Here is a 24,995-nt window from a genome sequence, read left to right as displayed (position 1 = left end):
TGCTCCCCTCTCTGCTGCCACAGATCTGGTTCCCGAGTCAAACAATGTTTTTTATCAGGGACCCAGCACAGTTGCTACTTATTTCTGCATGGTGGACTTCAGTTCCAACCATCCACATCATTACTCATACAGGCCAATCACCAAATCCCAGGGGAAGGAGGGCCACCTTCACCTTTGATACCACAAAGCCTGCTTCCTGCAGCCCCTATTATTCTCCGATCCCAAGTGCAATATTTGTGTGGCCCTGCAAGGCATGTGATGTCCTCCTCCATATGTCACCAAGTGCCATCAACCTCATCATCTGTCCAGGGTACAGCATCTTGTGTGAGGCCATCCTCAGGACCCTAGGGTGGAAATCCCTCCCTCACAACTGGATGAATAAGAAGAAATAAGATTTTTAGGACACAGCCCTTCAAGTGTGTGCTTCCTCTTCTGCCGTAGCGAGTGGAGTACCCAGGCATATGGTTCTTCTGGTCCTGGAGGAGAAACAGAGGCACATGAGGTCCTTCTGATTCTTCACTGATAGCTCTCCTTGGACAGGGCTGAAGACAAGATCTCCCATTCCTGTCATTTGGTAACCCTACATAATTATGTCTGGAAGTGTTCTGAATAAAATAAATATTCAGAGAATGCAGCACAGCAATTATATTATGGTTATGTAGTGTGGTTTCTATACTGGTCCGATTTAGTTTAATAGCTATGTGTGGCTGTCCACTCTGATTCCCATGCAAGGACAGTCAGAGTCAACCTACTGGCAAATGTTGGCATCAGGCTTCCTACATTCATCCCTAACCTGAGCCCTGCTCCAATTTTCCCACTACCTCTCTGGTAAGATATGAGAAGGGGCAGAAAGGAACCATGAATTTGAGTGTTGAGTATCTTTCCCATGGAGGGAAGCATTAGGGGTGGGTTCTCAATGTTGCTTCAGAACTTGGCATCATATTTTATTTTCTTTGTAGAACTTATTTTGTCCACCATCGATTCCAATGAGATTCTAAGTTCTCTACATGTATAAACTTTGCCCCTGTAGTCAAAGCTTTACCCCCAGGAGTGAGTGTAGTAGTAGTCAGCACATAGTAGATACTAAACAAGTATGTAAAGAATAAACAACCCACTTTTTACCCTTAGCACTCCCACATCTAATTAGTAACTAAAACTTATCTCCTTTGCTTCTTAAGTATTTCTAAAATTTGTCCCTTCTTTCCATCTTGTTTGCTTCTGACTAAATTCAGACTCTTCTTTCATTTTCACTTCTCTCTAGTTCACTTTCTCTTCTCTGCTCTGGCTTCGGTCATTGTTGGCAATTCTCTGCACTGCTGTCAAGCTAACTGTGCTAATGCTCGAATCCTACTTTCTACCAGTTCATACTTGCCCTTCTGGCCCTGAAAGCTTGTCCTATCTGTGTCGTCAGCTATCAGTTATTGGAACAAATACATGAGGAAAGGCTCATAAAGAGGGGAGGAATATTTTGTCTCACAGCTTTGGAAGTTTCAGTCCATGACATTCTGCTATGTTGCTTTTGGGCCTCTGCTAAGGCAGCAGGCCCTGGCGGCAGCCATGACAGAGCAAGACCCCCTCACCTCATGGCCAGAATGAATGTAGGAGAGGAAGGAGCTAGGCTCCAATAACCTAAAGACCTCCCACTTGTCCCTGTTCTTAAATTTTCTACTACTTCTCAACAGTGCCAGGTTGGAATCAAGCCTTTACCACCTGGGCATTTGGGGGATGTTTACAATCCAAAGCCAAATCACATATATATATATATATCTTCTATATTATAATATGAATCTATGACATTATTAAAATCTGTTTTATCTCAGACTCTGAGTGCTAGTTCATGCTTTTCATTATCTGCTGGGGTGTTTTGATTTTACTATATGATGAAATGTCTCTTGTTCACCGATGTACTCTTTTTTCTGCCATTGATTTTGTGTTCTAATGGCGTTTGGCCACTAACAACAATAAAAGACATAAGTGATAATGCTGTATCTGTTACCAAGAAGGAAAGGGGGAAATTAAGCTATGTGTCAAAATTCGTCCATTTATCATCAAGCATTTATTATGCTTCATCATCTTCAAGGAAATAACTCAGAAAGCAGAGAGGAATAGTCATTTGGATATTGGTATATTGGTAAAAGTTCTTTCCTATTAAGAGGTATTATAAATACAACCCTAGGTTCTGAAGATGTGCCAAAAGTTGTGAGAATGATAACTAAGTCACTCTGATCAGTCATGTCACCACAACAGGAAATTCAAAGAGAAATGAAAACCAATTGCCAATTTAAGTGCCTCTTGCATCACCACACAAACTATTATCACTCTCCCCCCACCCCAATGTATTTAGCATCTAGCAGGCAAGTTTTTGAATTCCTGCACTTGTTAGAACCCACCTGGCTCTCATTTCTTATAGTACCTAAATTCAGCACAAGCTTTTTTATACCTAGCAGGATCTCTTCCTATTTGCCCAGATATTCTTTACTTCAACAATACCAAAACATTACCAGTCATTATCTAATGAGCTCTGGTATGTCCTCTTCACATTTTCTCAGAGTCAATTCTTTATCGCACACATGGAATTAATTCCTGTAGTGGCCTTCAGGAAACCTTCCCTGCCCTGCCTATAATGTCCTCTGACATCTATCCAGACTGGATCATAGAGCAAAAGGGAAGGTACTGTGATTAAAAATGGTAGCATTCACTTCATGCAACTCCATGGTAATGGTCTTGCCTGTTTCCTTCTCCTGATCATAAGCATCTCAAAAAAAAGTGATTGGGTTTTTCAGCTGTGATCTCAGTGTCTGACACATACTAGGTACTAATGAGTGTGCACTGAATGAATGGAGAAAAAATAATGTAATGAAAAAATGGACATATCCTTTCTGTTCCCCAGAAAAGACAAAGCTGTAGATCTTGTTTTAAAGAGGCTAGAAATCTGTGAGATTCTCAATCCTGATGGTTGACATCCTCAGTAACTAGATATAGAATTGCCTGTGGTTCTGTTTGATGCTTTTATGATAATTAAAGCCATTCCTTTTTGTAAGAATAAGGTGCTTCCAATGCCATAAAATGATGCATAATTTTAGTGGACCAGGAATGGGGTTTGCAGTGATTGTCCTCGGTTATATTTCTATTTCTTAGTAACCTTATCAATAGAAATAAAACTGTGTGTATAAGTCAGTTAAGCACTTGGGAAACATTGAAGGGTATGACTAAGTGCTCAGACAACAACCTAGTTCAAAGTCCACCTCTGCCACTCTCTATAGAGGTAACTTGAGCAAGCTGCTTAATCTTCTTACAATGAAGACAACTGCATCTTAATCTTTTGAAACCTTTTATGTGTTTAAGCTCCATTTTCTATACAAAATGGAGGTAAAATGGTATTTGTAGTAAAAAAGTATGTTAGGATTAATACAACTAATATAATGGATTTAAGAGAGTGCCTGGAACTCAATAAGCCACTCAATTGATATTCATTACTTTATCAGTTATGCAGTATGGTTTCTGCACTTGTCTGATTTAGAATAACTACTATCAGTCGCCAGCCCAGAAATTTCATGCTCTGGGTCTTGAAGTCTTCTGTCCCCATTCCCCATCCTAGTTCTCACCCTGTGGATCTGAAAAGCCTTGTGTCACATTGACTGCATTCTTATTTCAGGATAGTTCAAAGTCCCTGGGAGCACCTAAGTGTGAGAATATAACACCAAGTAAACGGAAATGAGAATTTTACCAAAACACTAGACTGAACTAGAAATTAGTCTATTGAACAACACATGTATATGAGAGAAGAATAGCATTCTCAATAATGTTTTGCTAGCATAGCTAAAAATTATACACAAAATATATTTACATATATCCCTTATACCTGCACTACATGAAGGATATACATAAAATGTGTACCACCCATGTCTTAAATGTATATTCTATATTATATACATCATATATAATACATACTATTATGTTAGCTGTACAGTATATAAGGTACAGAATACATACACACACCTATATACATATTATAGACATAATAGGCATATAGTATGTACATGATAAATGACTAGAACATTTATTAAGATGATCAAAGCAGTCACCTCCTGTGACTATATTGGAAATGTGCTACTTTTGAATGGAGAATATGGATGGAGAAGAAAGGAGGAATCAATAGCTCACAATGAAGGAATCTCAGAATCAGCCAAGAGGCAGCCAGGACTTCCCCCTGCCTTGCCTTGGCTGCAGGACCACAGCTCCAGTGTTGTGCAACACCTTCAGTAAACACTTCCTGAAGCACAGAGCATGAGGTAGGGAGTCGCATTCTGTCTGGCTCCAGAGGAGGCAGGGATAGAGCTGCAGCTCAGGTGTGAGCAAGGGCAAGCCTGCGTGGCCGGACACCCAGCATGTTGCAGGGGACTCTGCTGACACTCACTCTCCTCCTCTCTCCAGCTCCAGGTAGGCGTCAAGCCTTTCTCAGGTGTATCACAGGTCTGCTTGATTTTGATCTACCCTCAATAGTTTTGGTGTATAAAATACCTTGACTAGTTCCCCACCCCAACAAATTGTACTGCCCAGTTGGGCTGGTTTTAATCTGTTTTGGGGGGCTATGGTTGATGTAAAAGCAATATAAAGGAGGGAAATGAGAAATCATACTTATGTATCTGACCTCTGAATGTTGAAAAATGAAAGAAGATTTTGGATGGCATAATTTAAACAATGAATATGATATTTGGGTCAAAAAGTGGAATTCATTAAAACTCATCTTGTCATTTTTAATGCATTAGTGATGCAAGGGTCCGAATGGTGACACGTGTGGAAAGGCTTTGGAATGAAGCTGCTGTTATTATTGGGGCCAATTTGGCTGCTTTTATTCTGCTTGACTGAACATTTTTAATAGTCCTTTTACTTTTAGTGAAAATAAATATAACTAGTTGTAAGTAAATAGTTGACCAATTTTATATTTATAATGAGTTGTGGTTTTTCTTGACAAAAATGTTGCACTTAAGTGTCATTTGATAATTCACTTTTATTTTGCTGGTTTGTACCAAATAGTTAAGAATTTAAAAGTAGAAGGATATTATTTCTTAAGAATCCATTACATCTAGCTTTTCTCGTGGTTTCTGATAAATTCTTAATTAGATTTTTGGATAAATAAGACTTGGTAACACATTTCTATTTCCAGAACTTAAATTAGCACATTAGCTGTAAATTCTGGGATCTTCCTTGATAAACCTTTTTTTGGGTCTTAGAATCCTTAATGGGACCCAGGAATAGAACAAACTGACAACAAAAGATATGGAGTTAGGGGGGGAAAGATTTTCTGCTATGTACCCAATCTGCACAAGGTCACTAAAAATGGTTTTTGCTACCCCTGGCTTCTGATTTGTTTTTCAGACTTGTAAACATTTTACTTAATATCCTTAAATAGAGGACTGATGCTAGGCATTTTATTACTTGAATTAAAGTTCCTACCTTTTAAGCAAGAGTTAAATATAGTAATCTTTCTTTTTCCCTACATTTTCCAGAAATGCTGTTCCCCACCACTCTTGGGGGTGCCAATCTTCATTGAAACCTAAGAACTGCTTGGGTCCTTATCTTTGTCCAAAGGCAGGCCTGCAGTGCTGGAGTCATCCCGAATGTTGCAAGGCACTCTAGCATGTTGCAAGAAGACGAAGATATACTGGGTCCACTAAAGGGCTCTTCTTGCCAACACTGGGTCCACACACATTATCATCCTTTGAGGGAAACTGGGTACCCCAACTGTTCCTGCACCCCTTGGTTGTGCATTCGGAGGATAGCACCAATGATGTGATGTTCTTAGAAGTCGTGCCTGAAAATATGGCCTCACTCCCCCACGTATGTGTTTGTGGGAACAGAGAGTTTGAAGTTGCAAGTGTGAGAATGGGAGGGAGGGCAGACAACTGCACCCTCTTACCTTCCATCGTGGACAGAAAGCTGCTCCATTTCCCTCTCTTCCCTGCCTGTATCAGCAAAGGTCTCTCCTCGATCATTGAAATACCCCTGCTAATACTCCCACGGATTTATTTTCTAGCAGAATGTAAGAAGTAAAGTGATTTTCACTTCCCACCTCTTCCTCTTTGTTTCCCTGTCTTCATCATCCCACCTATACTGTGTGCCCTTCTGACCATCACTTTTTCCCAGTTCCCCTACATTTGAAATAAAAGAATGAGATGTAAAGTAAGGCCACTTGCTTCTAATGAGCTTCCCACTCCTGTGAGAAAAATTACTTAATGGGCTTTCATCACAGGAAAAGAAAAACAGCAACATTTCAAAGTATGTGACAGGTGTTAGTGGCATGGGGAAGTAAATGAGTATATTCACAAAGGGGAAAATTTTACTGTATTCCAGCAAAGTACAGCTGATACAGTACTTTTTGAAATTACTTTATTTCAAACTAGCAGCTCTTTCTTGCCATTATAAGATGACAAAAAGACCCAAAAAAGTATATTCAATTTAACCTTAATAGCCACAATAATAGACTTAATTAGGATATGGTTTTTCCTCAGTGTTTGTACTCACATTTACTGCAGGAAGTTTAAAATCCTGAGTTAGTTTGGAGGGATACAGAGAATTTCAGAATTTAAATCAGTGTCACTCCATAAATCTTATTTCAGGGCTTGATGCCATATCTGTCTGGAGAGACATTGGTGTAAAGATATTGAACAGATTTGAACAAAAATGAAAATGTCAATATTATGTACAAACGTTTGACTCTCCAATGTAGTGCCCCAAACATTAACAAATGAAGTAGACTCCAGCGCAAGGTCTGTTTTATCGGTCTTGTTAATGAGCTTTGGCTTTTTTCGAAATAATGAAGAGTAACACAGCAGCAACAACAAAACTAGTTATCCCACTGAAACCAAAATGATAATTTTCTGTTTCTTGATGCAGTTTTTCTGGGAAAACTAATCTAACATATGAGTTCTGTGGGACAGAGAAAGTACCTAGTAAAATAAGTTAGTAGAAACATATTGTGTTACACCTTGGATTTGTGTAATCCCTGGGTGGCAGTGAGCTGTGTTTGTTCCATCAGCTTCAAAATAATTAACTTGACATTATTTATCTGGGAGGAGGAATCTCTAACTCCGTCCACCTGAGGACGAATATTCAGGTCTGTTAAATCCCGATAGGTATCTGCTGCATAAATCGTTGTAACTCAGATCTCATTATTTCGGGGGCCTTCTAGCTTTCAGGAAAACAAGGTCCTTCTGGGGAAATTCTATCTGTTTTCTTCAGAGTACTTACTGTGTTGCAAGAATGTAGAATCATGGGAAACTCATTTGTTTCACACTGAAAAGAGTGAGAAATTGCTAAAGGCTTCTGAAAGAAATAGCAGTTTTTAGGTATGGTTTGCTTTGGTTTTCATTTAGAAGCACTCACCATGAAATAGTCGGGAATACATCTTATAACTAATATACATATGTTGAATCCGTATTTTAGAGTCCGTTGGTAATTTTTGATTTCGTGAAACATTGGAATTTAGAGATGATCTAGAGGCATAGAGATCAGAGCACACAGCAGGGAAAATGAGTGTTGAATAGATTTACCTTTTTCTGTCTCACTACTTCTGAATAAAAAGTGTGTGTATTATCACTTCCTGTTTGTATGCAAAGATCAGATAGGTAATTAGTATTTTAGGACCCAAAGGAAGCTGGGACTAGCGTGTCCTGTGAAAATCATATACATTATGGATGAAAAACATTAATACAACATTTTTAAAAAGAGCTGATGAGGCCATGGCATTGGTGACATATGGCTTCATAGACTCAGTACCAACAGGACTAATTGTATTGATTTGGCACCACAACACACCAGAAGCATGTTGGTGCTTTAGGGTGTACTTATTTTGTGTCACCGAATTAAAGGAGGCAGCAGGGAATGCTGTCAATACCATCCATTAATTTCTGGCAAGAGTTGTTTTTTTAAACCTCTTAGTACCTTATTTTTCTGAAGTAATTATGAAAATTTAACTGGACAGAAAGAAATTCATTATTTAGTGTTTCTTTAGACTTTTGTATGTTGGATCTGAAAATGTTTTATAACTAAGGTCATATATTTTCTTTACCAAAAATTAATTAAATAAAAATAAAATATATCAGAAATTACTTCAATGACAAAAGGAAACTTTACATAGAAACTTGTGGTGTTGTTCTTCAACTGTAATGATGTGATAAGGCTTATTTGATCACAACTCGTGAGAATTTATTTATCCAAATAACTGTGGCCCCTTCAGAAATGTTATGAGAGTTTGTATTTATATGCATGTAATTAGAGAATACTTGACCAAGCATTAGGCATCATTTAATTTTCCTCCTCTTTTCAAATACTTAAACTCAAATAAAACCTGAAATTAAGGTATTCTAGTGTCAATACCATAACTTGAAGTATTTTTTAAATATTTTGCAAGAGTAAATCTAAGGCCACATAAAGAAAAGGTGTTTCATTAATACCCTAGTTTTAGACTCTTAGTTCTTAAACAATTTAATCACCTTTTCTAATTTTGCAAGATATATGCAAATGGCTCTTGAGTGATCAAATCAATTTCAGTGGTTGTAAAATGTCAAAATTTGACATTAGTTGATATTTTTGAGTTTTCAAAGAAAATTTTAAGACATGAATGTTTTGTGCCCTGGGATATCATTGAGATAAACTAGAGCAATAAGAGTCCAGTCCTCCCAGGTGACTGGTGGACAGATAATGATTAGTGAGCACCTCAGTTCTGTTTGTTTAAAGATCAGTCAAATTAACATAAAGTTATATTATTATGGGAGTTAGGTTCCAGGGGTTCTTACCACTGAGTTACACTCCCAGATCTTTTCAAAAAATTTTAATTTGAGACAGGGTCTCACTAAATAGGCCAGGCTGGTCTCAAACTTGAGATCCACCCACTCAGCCTCCCAAATATCTGGGGTTAAAGATGTGAGTCACCACACCTAGCTAGATTTCAGGACTTTACTGAGCTAAGACTACATTCAGAGAGCCCTCTAATCATTACAAAAAAAAGATAAGGCCTTGCCAGTCACTAGCTTTGTGCTTTGTGGGTGGGGTCCTCCTCTGCCCCCGCAAATCCCACTGCAGTCCCTGTCCTGGGTGACCCTGCAGCCACCTGCAGCAGCTCAAGCAGGCCTGTTGACCTTTCCTCAGCTCCTGCACTCCACACAGTAGGAACTAGATCATGTGGGCAAATGAGAGAAAGTAGAAAATCTGGTGTTAGCTTTGGGAAAACTATGAATCTCTCTTTTTACAAGACTTACAGAAACAGTATGCAGATGAGTATTTAAGGTATAAATAGGTTGTAGCAGGTGCCCTTCCAGTTCTCTTTTAATACAACTACTTGGTCAGAAAAGTCCTTCCAGGTCAGTGAGTCTCTTCAAATTCTTTGCTTCTCTAATTTCCTTCTTCATATTTTTTTTTTTGTAAAATGAAAAGGTTATTTGTATTGTTAATGCCAGCTCATTGTAGGAACCTACTATTGGAGCATGTTATTGTCATGGCTTAATGTCCAAATATTGCTATTGGCAAATCCAAGGAAAATATAGTAGAATCAAAAGCAATATTAGTTATACATTCTTATAACATTGTATGGGTTCCAGAGTGCTTTCTTTTAATTAATCTGGAACTCCTTGTCTTCTTAAAGGAGTGATTTAGCTTCAACCTCCCGTTCCTTTTGACCTCTACCACTGCCACAGCCTCTGTGAGGATTCAAGACAGAGAAGAGAAATGAGAAAATCCAAGAGAAATGTTGCCCTTAAACAAAGAAACACTGACTGTCTTTTAGTGGTAGAGTATTTGAAAATATAGATTGAAGTAAAGATTTGAGAGAAAGGGTAGATTTCTGGTATTGTCTCTTGATCACTGACATACACATACATTGTATAAAACTTCTGTGAGTGGCATCCTTCATTTCGAATACAATAAGGATTGCCATTGCTAAGACCAGCTTATTTTTGTTCTGCAGCTAAGTATTCTCTTTTCTTTTCCTCCTTTCCCCCTTCAGTAAGTGCTTTGAAAGAGCTCCCTCAGGTAAAGAAGTATGAAGTGGTTTATCCCATAAGACTTCATCCACTACATAAAAGAGAAGTCAAAGAACCAGAGAAACAGGTATAGTTTCTAATTTATCAAAGAATTCTGAGTCAGAATAAATGTATGTGTGCGTGTAATATATATCTCATATATGTTGTTATGTCTTTGCCCAAGCCTCATGCACTCATAGGTGGGGGGCTTTTGGGAGTGGCTGAATCATGTGCATGTCATTCTGGAGCATGAGTGTGTGATACCAGATTAGTCCACTGATTGGTTTAGCATAATTCTGGGTATGGATGGTGGATTTACTGAAGAGGGAAGACCTACCCCTGAATGTGGGTGACACTGACCACACAAATCTAATGTGTCAAGTAATCTTTGTGAAATTTTCAGTTCTTAGGCCTCAGAATGAAATAAGGAGACTGATTATATTTGTGTTTGATATTTGATCTTTTAATCTTCTTCATAATCTAAAGTTCCACCCTTAAATTTATTTTACAAACCAAGGTTCTGAGAAGTAAAATAAACTGAACCAGTTAGCTGAGAGTATGAACTTTAGTACAATAGATTATTTATTCCACTTCCAAAAATTAGATACAACTTATTTTATCTGCCTAGTATTATCTATGTATCTATCTATCTATCATCTATCTATTTACATATATCTATCCATACACACACAACTATGGCCAATCAAAAACAGCAGAAAATAAAATATTGTAAGTGAATGTATGTTTACATATTAACCTGAAATTTATCTTTTCTAATTGGGAACATTACAATAATTTGTATAATTCTTATAACGTAATGAAACAACATATTCTCAGGCAACATTCCCTGAACAAACTTATTAGATGCAAGGGGAAAGCTTAAAAAACGTTCCATTCAACAGCAATGTTGTAATTACATTCTGAAGTCTTTTGTCAGGAGCCAGGAAAATACACCTAATTGAGACATAACTTATAAATTTACAGAAATATTCTAAAATGTAACTTACCAGGAACACACATTTCACTATGGGACAAAGCTCCTGACGGTATTTCTTCCAAAACACATTTACCATAGCAGAACCCAAAGTAGACTCTGCTTCTCAAAATAACTATTTATCAAGAAGATATATCCACTGAGTTTAATGCAATTTTCATGAATTGCATTCTTCTTCAATGTGGCTTCAAGTGATTTGTTGTAGACTTTCAATAGTGTCAGCTACCTTTTTCTGAATATTTTGAGAAAAATTTGGATATAGTTGAAGTGTTTTTCATCATAGGTATTAAGTGATTTTCCCACAGCTGTAAAAACCAATTTAAGATTTTGTTTTGAAAAAATTTATTTTGATACAGTACCATGGACCAGTTATTGGTACATGCTAAATGATCAGTATTAATTTTTCAAATGATTGGGTAGATGGATGTGATGTGCTTAATGCGTATTGTAGATACATTACTTGTCTAGTTCATGACTTACTTAAGTTGCTGCATGAGCCTAAGTGCTTTCCTGATCTGGAGTGAAAGCAGATGGTGTCTCAAAGCAGAAGACTAGTTTGTGTTCATATCTTAGGTTGGTCAATTCTCCTTGCATAAACCCAGACATACAGAAACCTGAAATTCTTTTCCTTAATGTGGAGTTAATAATGATATTGCTTATATCATATGCAAACTTTGAGATTTTCTGTATGAAAAGTGAGGCAGGGGGCAAATGCTCACTCCAAGTTGAAGATTATGCTGACCCTGCCTCATGAGTCCCATCCTATTACACTTTTTATGACTAATTCTAAGGCTTTAATAGCTTCATGTCACAGTCAATATTCCTATTTTTTCACATATCTGTCTAAACAAACCTTCTACTCAACCCAGGTATTCTTTTCTTAACAATATGTTTATTCCTACCTCTTTGCCTCATTTAACAGATTTCTTGCTATTTAAAATGTTTATGTTTAAAGAGCAGCCAACCTATGTGTTTTGTAATGTTAGTGTGGCATATTCATGTATATACTAACCAACTCTTTCCTCAGGTCAGGCTGCAGCTGTAGACAGAATTTCACAATTTATCTCTCGACTTTTAAAAATATTGGTTTTGGATTTGTAGTGATGGCGTGTGTGTGTGTGTGTGTGTGTGTGCGCGCGCGCGCGTGCGCATGCCATCACTACGAATCCAAAACCAATATTTTTAAAAGATATTAACATTTGTTTTGTAAACACTTGTTGATTCAAATAAATCTTTGCAAAGCATATCAAATTTACCTTGTAGAGAATGGCTACAGAATTCTCAGATAATTAATCTATTTAGTTGCAAAAATGGTTTGATCTGTTAAAGGGGGAAGATGTAAATATTTGGTGTCTTATAGTGTACTGGTAAAGAAATGCAAATATTGCTAGATGATGACTAAACAAATAGAAGTAGCCAAATACGTATTTGTGTGTACTTTTTTAATTCACAGTAAATGTTTGTGCATTTTTACAGAAAGTGTTTGAAACTGAATTAAAGTATAAAATGACAGTTAATGGAAAAATTGCTGTGCTTTACTTGAAGAAAAATAAGTAAGTATTTTTAGCTCTGATATTACCCTCATCCTGAAGAAGTTAAGGTGTAGAAAGTGTACTAGTTGAGTTTGTTACTACTTTTGGCTGTCACAAAACTTGATTATTAAGTTTTCACTCTCAACCGACCCATGTGAATATTTGTTTCTACTAAAGTAGTAGAAATGCATTGGGTAAAACAACAATTCACTAGTACTTTGATACTTTCAGACTTAAAATACAATGAATGAGATGCAGCACACATACATCGTATTTTATGAAAGAACAGATGGCTAGATCCTAATGTACTTTGTTATAACTTTTAAATTTTCCTCTACATTATTACAATTTATTACTCTAAAACTGTGAGATTATATTCTAAAAGCATTTTCAGAAACAAGCAAGACATATACAGGTGAAATAAAACTCTAGAGCCAAATAGAAAGTCAGTAGCAAAGCTGGCCTCTCCTCACTGGGGCACCAGTGGTCATTCCATCCAGCAATCCATTCACCTATTTCCCTATGCATTACGTTATCCTATTGTTAATTCATTTTCTTCATTTGGTTGACCAGAATTCAACAAATCTTCAATGCTAGAAGAGCCTCAGCTCTCCAATTTACTGCAGCTCTCACCCAGATCTTGATCATCCTACACCTTGACTATTTCTAAACCAGTTTTTCCCAAAGCTGTGCTTTTAATCCCTGCATCATTCTGTATAAGATAGCAAGATTTTCTTCAAAAAATAGTTTATTGGCTTTTGAAAATCATCAAAATAGATTGACATTTGGAAACAGTATGGTAGAATAGAAAAGTACAAACTTTGGATGCAGGCTAACCTGAATATGATTCTTTGAAATCTTTATTCTCATATGAAAATAAGGAGAGTAATGTCTCACAGGATTAAACTGAATGATGTACATTGCATTTCTGACAAAGTGCCTGCTCTAGAGATTATATATAATATATAATAATATAATATATAATAAATTATATATATGGCCTTTTTCCTCTCACCTTGCCTCTTCTTAAACAAATATATTAATTATTCACACAATAAGGAATCAACCTGTGTCCACTGATAAGTGACTGAATAAAGAAATTGTAGTATGTGTAGACATGCATGAAGCTATATACTACTTAATCTCAAAAAGGGAAATCCATCTGCAATAGCATGGATGGATCTGGATGTCATTTATGTGTGGGATCTAAAGAAGTCCAACTCATAGAAACAAAGGCTGGGGACCTGGGGAGGGAGGAGGGAATGGGGAGGGGTGGATCAAAGGCTACAAACTTTCAGCTGTAACGTGAGTTAGTCCTAGATATCTACTGTGCAGCACAGTGCTTATGGTTAGTAATATTGTATTTTATACTTGAAATTTCCCAGTAGAGTAAGTCTTAAGTATTCTTGACACATGCAAACCAATGTGAGGTGGTGGATATGTTTTGATTGTGCTACTGATTTCATAATGAATTTGTGTATCAAACCATCACATCATTCAGCTTAAATATCTTCAATTTTAATTTGTAGTGTATACCTCATATGCACATGCACACTGCCACACAGAAAAAGACAGATGGACACACACACACACACACACACACACACAAGTCACCCCTCCACATCCTCAAAAGATTGGTTTCAAGACACCTCATGGCTACTAAATCCTTAAATGTTCAGATGTCTTATATAAAACTGTGTAATATTTACATAGAACCTGTGTACAACCTCCTGTGTACTTTAAATCATCTCTAGATTACTTATTATGCCTAATAGAGGGTAAACACTGGGTAAATAGTTGTTATATTGTATTATTTAGGGAATAACAATGACACCAAAAATCTGTATTTAATTAGTTCAGATGCAATATTTTTTTCCAAGTATTTTTAGCTGTGGTTGGTTGAAAACTAGAATGTAGAACCCATGGAGATGGGGGGTTGACTGTATACACACATAAAGCCCCCTATTTTTGGTCAATAACTGAAAGAATTTCAAGAAGATTAGTGAAAATGCCAGAAGGGCCCCAACTATCTAATTCAAGTCCATTCCCAATGAGCTCTGGTCTGATGTCACTGAGACCTGTGAAGGACTCGGGAGGAAAGAGTAGTTGTCCCAGAGTGGTTAGAAGCCATTTTTGTTCACACTGTTCATTTTTATTAATTTTGACCTTCTGAGTTCTGCATCTTCCTGAAGTCCCTCCTCAGAGGAGCCTGCAAAAGTCCTATGGGGAAGCAGCTCTGTTCTACCCTGCTCAGGAATGTCCCTGCCCTGTTGGTTTTTCCAAGCCTTTTCTTGCTTATACTTGTGTTGAAGGGGTCTGAAGGAGGAGCGGGCAAATTACAGCTTTTCTGTACACCCTGAAATAATTTGTTTTCATCACCAGGCTTCCCTATTACTGCGAGTAACTATGCTTTTTTTTCTTTCTCTAGGAATCTCCTTGCATCAAACTACACGGAAACACACTATAAGTCCTCTGGAAAGCCAGTCACCACGAGCCCACAAGTCATGGTATATAAAGTCTCCCAGATTCCTTGTTAATGGGAGTATGACCCATGTATCTAGCACAGTGTTGCCAGGCAAATGAACAGGAAACAACATTTGTTGCCCTGAGACTTTTTTTTTTTTGACAGTAATAATAACGTAACTGATTTCTAACTCACATTTTCACCAAAAGGCCTTCCTTGACAACCCTAGTAGCCTTTTCCATATTTCAAGGTAGGTGGGCTTTTTCTTTAATATTGTTTTCTTCACAGTAACTTTCAGTAACATGGAGAATTAAACACTTTTGTAGTTCTCTGCCAGTCCTGATCACCTCCCTCAAATTCGTCTGTCTGCTTAATTGCAATTGTAGGGTTTTGTGTGTTCCTTGTATAATACCTACCTGGATCCCTCTCCAGAATGTGCACATGACGGTGTGCAGCAATGCTTTCTTCTTGAAGATCCCTTCTCTGCTGCGGACCTTTAAATATCCTTGCCAAACAACGATACAAAACTTTACATGGGCCCAATTAGAGAAGTACTTCATGGAACATCCACATGAGCAATGTTACAAATGAAAGGAGGGAATGTTGTGCAGATTCATTTCAATCTGGCAGAACTCTTTGGATAAATTAAGAAATAAAAATGAACTAAGAATAACCTGTCATTTGGGGAAAAAATCTAGATCTTAGAAAAAATGTAATGAGCTGTTAGTCATTGAAGCTGAAGAATAAAAGTTTGCTGTTTGGGCTACTCAGATTTTAAACTTATGGTCACTAAAGGCATTTCTTCTAAGCAGTATTTAACACTTCAGTCCTATTTCAGCAACACCAATGTGTATTAATGCTTTATAAGTATTTTTGGATCATTAACTGACATTAAATACTTTAACTTTAAAAAGCTTATATTTAATTGCCTTTTTCATCTCTAAGTCGACTCTTTTTTCCTTAAATTCTTTTATTGGTACATTTAAGGTATAAAATACATTTACACTTATCATTGGGAACTTGTACCTTTACGTGGTTTATCTTGGTTCTTATTTTTCCCCATTCCCCTGCCCTCCCTTCAACTCCTCCATCCCTCCTTATTTACAAAGACTTTGTTTCCATTTATTTCTTTTTAAATATTTTTCCTTTCCCTCCTTTCCTTTCCCCTTCCCCTCCCATTTCCCCTACCCTTTTGGACCTTTACTTCCTATTTCACATTATCAATTATTCATTTTAACCCTTATTTACACTTTCAGTTTCTCACACCAGAGAAACTATTTGGTATTTACACATTTCTGTTCTATTCATTTCACTTAAGAGTATGGCCACAATATGCATCCATTAGATATAAGTGTCTCTAGTTTCTCATTCTTTATGGCTGAGTACTACTCTACTTTATAAAAAAAACAACAACCACATCTTCTTTATCCAGTCTCCAGTTGGTGGGCACTTCCACTGTTTCCAAGCTTTAGCTATCACAACTTGTGCTGCTATGAACATGGGTGCACACATATCACTGTGTTATAATTCTTTTAATTCTTTTGGGAAGATACCCAGCAGAGGAATAGCTGGGTCAAATGGAACTTCTAATCCTAGCTTTTTGAGGCATCTCCATACTGATTTCCACAGGCACTCCCACCAACAATGAAAAAGGGTTCCTTTTTCTCCACAATCCCACAAGCACTTGTTATTGGTTAATTTCTTGATAGCAGCCATTCTTTCTGAGGTGAGGTGGAATCTCAGTGTTGCTTTCATGTCCATCTCTCAAATGACCACTGATGTTGAGACTTTTTTAACATGTTTATTTACTGCTTTTACTTGTTTGTCTAAAAAATGTCTGTTCATCTCAGATGCCCATTTTTTTAATTGGGTCTTTATATTTGGGGGGGTCTGATTTTTTTGAGTTCTTTATATATTCAATATAGTAGTCCTTTGTCTGAGGTACAGCTGCTAAAGATTTTTTCAGACATTGTAGGTTGTCTATTAGCTCTTTTGGTGGTTTATCTTGAAGTGCAGAAGCTTTTTTTTTTTTTGGTACCAGGGATCAAACTCAGGTCCTTGCACTTGTGCAGCAGGTGGTGAAAACACTGAGGTAAATCCCTGGCCCCAGAAGCTTTTTAATAAGATGAGATCCCAGTTTTTGATTGTTTGTGCTAGTTCCCATGCTACTAAGGTTTTGTTCATAAAGTCTTCTCCTATGCCAATGTCTTCAAGAGTTCTACCTAACTTATTTTCCAGTAAGTTTAGTGTTTTTGTTTTAACATTTATATCTTTAATTCATTTCGATTTAGTTTAGTGCATGGTGATAGATATGGGTCTAGTTTTAATCTTTGGCAGGTTGAAATCCAGTTTTTCCAGCAACATTTATTAAAGAGGCTATCTTTCCTCCAGTGAAGATGGTTGGATTTTTTATCAAAGATGAGGTAGCTGAGAATGTCTGGAGTTGTTTCTGCATCTTCTTATCTATTCCACTAATCCTCAGATCTGTTTCCTTGCCAGTACCATGCTGATTTTACCACAGTAGATTTGTAGTATAGTTTCAAGTTGGGGATTGTGATACTCCCTGTAATGTCTCTGTTGCCTAGAATTGCTTTTGCTATGCTAGGTCTCTTCTGGTTCCAAATGAACTTTTGGACTGTTTTCTCTAGTTCTGTGAAATATAATGTTGAGATTTCTATCAAGATTGCATTAAATCCATATAGCAGTTTTGGAAATATGGTCATTTTCACTATATTTGTTCTTCCTACCCAGGAACAAAAGATGTCTTTCCATTTTCTTATATCCTTTTCAGAGCACTGTAGTTTTCAATGTAGAGGTCTTTTGCTTTCTTTATTAGATTGATTCCTAGATATTTCACTTTTTTGGGTGCTATTGTGAAAGGGATTTTTTTTCCCTAATTTCTCTCTCAGGGACTCTGCTATTTGTATACAAGAAGGCTGTTGAGTTTTGAGTGTTGACCTTGTATCCAGCTACTCTACTGAATCTGTCATTTAAGTCTATGAGTCTTTGGGGGAGTGTTTTAGGTTTTCTATGTAGAGTATAGTATCATCAGCAAATGATGACAGTTTAACTTTTTCCTTTCCAATCTTTATTCCTTTTATTTCTTTCTCTTGTCTAATTGCTGTGGCTAATGTTTCCAGAACTTTATTGAACAGGAGAGGTGATAGTGGACATCCTTGTCTTGTTCCTGATTTTAGCATGAAAGTTTTCAGTATTTGACCATTTAGTATAATGTTGGCTCTTGATTTTTTCATATATAGGCTTCATCAAGTTGAGATAAAGACCATGTATTCCAATTTTCTGTATGGTTTTTATCATACAGATAAATTGGATTTTGTCAAATGTTGAATTTTGTCAAATGCTTTTTCTGCATCTATTGAGATGATCATATGGTTTTTGTCCTTGGCTCTGTTAATATAGTGCCTTACATTTATTGATTTACGTTTGTTGAATCATCCTTGCATCCCTGGAATAAATCTGACTTTTTCAGGATGTATGATCTTCTTGATGATCCTCCGTATTCTGTTTGCCACTATCTTAGTTTTTATATTCACGAAGTTTCTCAGGTGTCCTTTGTCATGGAAGTATCTAATTTCTCCATTGATATTGAAAGATAATTTTGCAGGATACAACAGTCTAGGCTGGAAGTTATTTTCTTTTAGGGGTTGAAATACTACACTGCAGGCTCACCTTGACTTGAGGGTTTGTGTTGTAAAGTCTGCTGTGATTCTGATGGGTGTTCCTTTGTATGTGATTTGTTTCTTTTCTCTAACTGCTGGTAGGATTTTGTTCTTCTGTTGGATTTCTGGAATCTTGACTATTATATATCTAAGTGTAGATTTTTTTTTTTTTTTTTTTTTTGCTCATGGGTACTTGGGGTCCTATATGCCTCACTTATCTGTATGTCAAAGTCTTTTCCTCAGTTTGGGAATTTTTCTGCTTTACTTCTGTGAATAGTTAATTTTTTTATGTCATTTGTACTTTCTCCTGCTTTTTCATGGACTCCTATTAGTCTTATATTATTGTTCTTTGCATCATCTAGGAGCTGTTGTGTTGATTTCTCATGGTACCTTACTATTTTTAAGAGATTTCTCTTTTCATGGTCACTGACTGACATCCTGTCTTCTATATCTGATATTCTGTCTTCAGATCGGCTCAATCTGGTGTGTATACTTTCAATAGAGTTTTTAGTTTGCTAGATATCTGTTCAAATCTGTTTCATGGATTCAATTTCTTTTTTATATTGGGCATTCATGGTTTCCATCATGGTCCTGAACTCATCTATTTTTTTTTTTAATCTGTTTCTGTTCTAGAGTCTCTAATCATGTCTTTCATTCTGCTCACCATTTCTGTAATTATCTGAGTGATTATTTCTGTTTTGAATTTTTCTATAGCCTCATTCATCTGTTTTCTTACTTTCTGTGCTATTGGTTTAGGGTGTCCAGGTGGTTGATTATCAGACTTTTCCACCTCATTGCCCTTATAATTTGCCTTTGGAGAGCTGGAAGTCTGGGTTTGCACCTTGCTTAGGTGTCTTTTAATTTCTAATTTTGTTGATGGTGCTATTTTTTGCTTTAATGCCTGGGGTGATACTTCAATATTGCTTATTGTGAGTATCTTTATTACTTGTGTTTAGAGCCCTTATGGAATGATTTATTCTCAGAGATATCTTCCAGTTATAGCTGGTCTTTTAGGCTTTGAATCTCTAAAGAGTCTTAGGCAATCTTGTTTTTAGTATACCATGGAGGACAACTGATTAGATCAATCATGACACCTTAGCCCAATTGACACAAGGAGCATCAACAATAGTATGAAATACAGCTTAGAAAACGACAATTTATGGTAGCAGTTAATCTGTCACCTTTAATCACATGCAAGCTAGGTCAAAATCCAGGGACAAGCCAAAATATGTTGGTAGTAAATAAACCCCTCAATATAGCAAATTTACCCTTTGGGATGAGGATTTAGAAGGGGTTAGGGAGGAAGTGATAGAGAGATGGAAGGAGAGGAAAAGGTTAGCAATGAGTCTAGAGGACACAGGAAGATCATGTAAATTGTGGGAAACTGTTGAAGACAGTAAGAAAAGACAGAGTGAAACAACAGAGACAAGAACAGAGCAAACTGACAGCAATAAGGAAGCTAGAAACTGTATTCACCTTCCTATAAAAATAGTGACAGTCAAGAGGACAGAGAAAGAGAAACAATTTGAAATGAGACAGACACAGGAACAAAGAGGGAGAGAAATGCAGAACCAGAACATAGAGAGAAAGAAAATATATATATATATAAAAGAAAAGGGCCTCCCTCAGCATATGTATCTGCTGTCCTGGTAGACAATGTGGGCAGCAGTGTGCAGGTCTAAGTTGATTAGACTCAGCAAGCCAGCTATAGTATATTGAGATTAAAGCTGATTTCTGGCTGCAAGGCCCAAGTTGAGGTTCCTGACCTCCTGCAGGATTGAATTCTGCAAGGTTCTATTGCAGGTTCCAGCTGTCCTCCCCACTAAGTGAGTCTGGGTTTCTATGGGAGGTGCTGATTCCACCAACTTGCCAAACATGGTGGCCCAGTGTGCTGTTATGGCAGATATTTTCTTCAGTTTCCCAGTGGGCTTCAATTTTCATCGAGGCGCCTCAGAGAGAGAGAGAGAGAGAGAGAGAGAGAGAGAGAGAGAGAGAGAGAGAGAGCCCTCTCTGTTGTTCACTTCTGCTCTATCTTCTGGGGCTCATAACCGTGGTCTTTATGGCCCCTGGTGCCTCTGCAGTGTGGATTCAGACACCGAGAAGCATGTTCCAGCTCTGGCAGGGCTGCTACTTCTAAGTTGACTCTTGTCCAGCAGAAAATAGTTTGAAAGGATTATGAATCCTGTTACAAGGTTTAAAGTTCAAATTTATCAGTGAGTCTGAAAACCATGACTATGTTCCTGTACAGAACCCTTTTTCCTTTTCCTTTAGGATGATTGTTACTATCAAGGACACATTGTCAATGAAAAAGTTTCTGATGCTAGCATCAGCACATGTAGGGGCCTAAGGTAAGACTTTGTTAGTTTTGTATGTACCTGTGATAATAGTGTGAATATAATGAATCTGAAGACTCTTAAGTTTAATTAATGATATAATACCTGAGCATGAATTCTAAGGGGTAGAAAATTTTGGAATTTGAAGGATGTAAACGTTTCTCTTTGTACTGGCGTATGACTTGCACATCTCTATTGCTTTAAGTGTTGCTTTTATTTCTTTGCTTGTTTTAAAAATGCAGGCTTTTGAATCGTAGTATTAGAACCAGAATCTTTAGGAAATGGAAGTTCCTTTTCACCCTCTTCCCAGCCTGAATTTTTCCTAGCTTGTCTTATTCATGACTATAGCTTCCATTTCTGTCTGTTAATGACTTCCTGTGGATCTGTCTACAATGAGAATCTCTTCTAATGCTTGGACTTGATTGTCTAATCTCCTTTCCTGTATTTCCAGTTGGATACCATGAGGAATTGCAATGTCCATGTGCCCTAACTAAACTAATGATTATCTCAGAAATTTTTTTCTGTTCTCTGAATCTTGGTCAGTGGTACAATCAAATGATCACCTGCCCAATCTAGAAACCTACTTTGTTGAGGACTTCTTGCAGCTTCCTACTGGCAATCCCTTCTCAAGTCCTATTGATGATATCTTCAAAATATTTCCCAAGAGCATTCTGTTCTCTACATTCTTTCTCTATTATACTATCCTACTTCAACTCCATGCCCCTTTATGCAAGCTACTGCAAATAAACATTGCTATCTTCCAATTCTGTGTGTACTAAATCTAGAGTCCCTTTATATGCTCTTGTACTTTTTTCTTTGTACTAATTATTTGTTGTAATCATATATGTTGTTTACTATATAATTATATATACTCCTTGATTGTTTATTGCACATCCATTTTTCTCATTTGAGGTGAATGTCTGTGAGGGAAGAGATCATGACTCTTTTTTACTGTCTGTCCTTCATCGTGGCTATTGAATAATGGGTGATCACTGAAATTCAGTTAAGGGAGTCTTAGCTCAAGATTTCAGCATAAAGAGTAGAAAAGGAATTAATTATATTTTTTGATCACATAGTTTACATGTTATCTCTTTCAGTCTTTACCAGTGTCATATTAGCAGGTATCCGATCAGTATCATAGGTGGAAAAACTGAGGCCAAATTAATTTAAGTAATTTTTCCTTTCATAAATAATAAATAACACATTTAGGATTTTAGCATTTTTTGGTGTAAGATTTCAAAATCTGTTTAATTTTCAGTGCACATTTAGATTAGACACAGGATGAAAATTGGAAGAGGTCTGGGCTGAGACAGGAGATGTCCTTTCTAGTGGCAGAAGTGACACAGTTGGCTATATGATATTTCAATAGTCATTTCTCCTGTTTCTATATAGAGAAAAGAAGTTTGGTAATAGCATTTAAAAGCATTCTTAGCTGTATGTTTCACTGTAGTCTATCAGCATGAGATGAAATTGTTTTTGAGTTGACCAGAAATTTTCTGAACTCCTTCTTGGAGCTTATGAATCTGTACCACTCAAATGCAAGACTATTTCATCCAGAAGCTGACTTCTCATGTACTTTAGGGGCTACTTCAGTCAAGGAGATCAAAGGTATTTCATCGAGCCTTTGAGCTCTGCCCAGCACGATGAGCAGGAGCATGCACTCTTCAGGGACGAGCCCAGCCACAGTCAGGCTGACCACAGCTGTGGGATGGATGACATACTGTGGGCCCAAGGATCACAGAATGTGCTCTCGTCTGCCACCAGGCAGCTGGTACGTACAGCTATATTTTTAATTTGTGATGCTGTCTTTTACCTACTCCTGTCTTCCAGGCCTAGCAGTGCAAATGCCTTATAGTTTTAGTCATTGTTGAAATTAGTAGATTATAAAGACACTAATCATAAAGCATTCCAGTATATTGATGATTCATTTAACCAGTACTTAGGAATTAACTCTGTGCAAAAGTTAAAAAGAAGCTAAAATAAAATACCTATCCCCTAGGACCAGGCAAAAGTCACAATACTCTGCAGCCTACAACAAAACACAAAAGTATGCAATTATTATTATTTTGAGATGACATAGCCTACTGAATTTGTGAATGTATTCAACAATCTCCCTTAAATGACTTCCAAGGTAGTAGCAATATAACAGTGAACACAAACAGTAAACATAGGATTTGCCTACAGGAACTTAGGATATTCTTTCCTGTATAAAATTCTGCTTCCAGTCACAGAAGAGAAATAAATGCAGCCTTTTTTTTTAAACTCTTAAGTGTATATAAAAATATCTTTGTCTTTATTAGTTTTATTTCCTTGAGGATCTACTTCAAATCCAATCACCTCTTAAATATTCTCAGAATCTCTAAGCACTGTAAGAATTGTTCTGATTAAAAGCTCAGGTGTGTGCTGTAGGTTTGCCCTCTACCAGCATTATCTAAGCACACACCAGCACCAGTCCTGGACACACCTTGGTTTAGGCCTCTTGTCCTCGTGTCTCAACTCTTTGGAAATCATGTGGAGGTAACCTTGCCTCGGTGATATGCTGTTGTTTTGGCTTTCCCTCACCTCACTGCTGTTCCTCTACCTAACTCCTTTCTCTTGCCCCTTCTCTAGCTTGCCACTTAGTATTAGTGGAGGGCCTTAGAAAGCTCAAATTTGGCTCACTGTCTTTGCTTTATCTGCATTAATATATATACTTTTAACCACCCCTAAAGATCAGACAGTTATAATTAACTATTTATCCAGCCATTTAAATTCTAATATCACAAAAAATAGTAAACTAGAACTATCAGTTTTTGATCCCCAGACAAAATTTGCTTCTGTCTCATTCTTCCCATCTCTGTTAACACTAGCATGGGCCACCCTTTGCTCAAGTCTGTCTCTAGAAAATACCCTCGACTCCTTTCTTCTTCATCCCTGTTTGTAGGGTATCAATCAGGATGTGCCTCCATTTTCACTTTGTTCTCTTTTCTGATGGCCCCAGGTACCATCCCAAAATCACCATGGCAACAGCCTCTACTTAATCTTCCTACTCTCATTATCACCTTAGAAAGTCCACTTACCACAAAACATGGTTTCTATTGTAAATCATACCACATCCCTTTTCTCATCAAAGCCTTTCAATGATATTCCATTCTATTTAATAAAAACCAAACCATTTTATTATGAGATACAAAACCTTGTATGATTAGGGACACATCAAACTCTCTGGTTTATACCTCACACATAAAGATCCTTTCTGTTATTTTCTGACAACAAATTCTTATCCATATTTCAAACATACCAATATGAATTTGCCTTAGAGTCTTTTTACTAATTGTTTTTACTGCTGGAATATCTTTCTTTCCTTGGCTTCTCATTAAAAAAATTTTTTTATTAGTACATGCTTGCCATACATAGTGATCATTATTCATTATTGAAAATTTGTACCTATATATAGTATATCTCAATTCTTTTTTCCCATTCCCCTTCCCCTATGCACCCTTCCTCCTCTCCCGATTTACAAAAGCCCTATTTCCATTTTTTCCCTTCAATTCTCACCCTTTTCTCAAATCCTTTTTCCATTCCTTCCTTTTCTCCTCCTTCCATCCCTTGTTTGGCTACTTATTTTTATAAATAGTCTTCTTATAGGAGAATTACTTAAAGAAACTTTTGCTAACCATGTTTTCTGAAATGAAGACCTAATCACACACAAATTTACACAACCGATTTAACCCCCATAGCACTGATTACTTTCTGATACGTGCATGTTTGTCTCTTGTGAGCTCCCTGAGCAGATGGACACAATCTACTTCCCAGTGGTATTCCTAGCTCTTGGGACACTGGCAATGCATAATAAGTGCTAATAAATGTTTTGTTCCAAAGGACAGTGGGAGGGAAGTGTGTATTTCATTAGATAATTGCCAAAAGTCAACTGTCAGTGATTTCTTATTGGAATGGGAACTTAATAGCCTAAGAGTACTTCTATAAATGCACC

At 37.0% G+C, this 24,995-nt stretch overlaps 1 protein-coding gene across 2 annotated transcripts in view; it reads left to right on the top strand.

The window, feature by feature from the left end:
- The first annotated feature begins 4,299 nt into the window (after positions 1-4,299).
- Adam28 (ADAM metallopeptidase domain 28) overlaps positions 4,300-24,995 on the top strand; it is a 61,628-nt gene continuing 40,932 nt past the window's right edge. For both annotated transcript variants that reach the window (XM_087216806.1, XM_087216807.1), the window contains exons 1-6: positions 4,300-4,440; positions 10,004-10,107; positions 12,490-12,566; positions 14,974-15,052; positions 20,961-21,037; positions 22,604-22,793. In XM_087216806.1, the coding sequence (XP_087072932.1) occupies positions 4,389-4,440; positions 10,004-10,107; positions 12,490-12,566; positions 14,974-15,052; positions 20,961-21,037; positions 22,604-22,793 (579 nt within the window). In that variant the 5' untranslated portion in view covers positions 4,300-4,388. The remainder of the gene's footprint in view (positions 4,441-10,003; positions 10,108-12,489; positions 12,567-14,973; positions 15,053-20,960; positions 21,038-22,603; positions 22,794-24,995) is intronic.

The sequence above is a fragment of the Heterocephalus glaber genome, unplaced genomic scaffold, assembly GCF_053883595.1.
Source record: "Heterocephalus glaber isolate CG9 unplaced genomic scaffold, H.glaber_assembly_v1.0 deba00001460, whole genome shotgun sequence".
NCBI lineage: Eukaryota > Metazoa > Chordata > Mammalia > Rodentia > Bathyergidae > Heterocephalus > Heterocephalus glaber.
The sequence above is the reverse complement of the archived record's forward strand: the minus strand, read 5'-3'. Positions and strand labels throughout refer to the sequence as shown.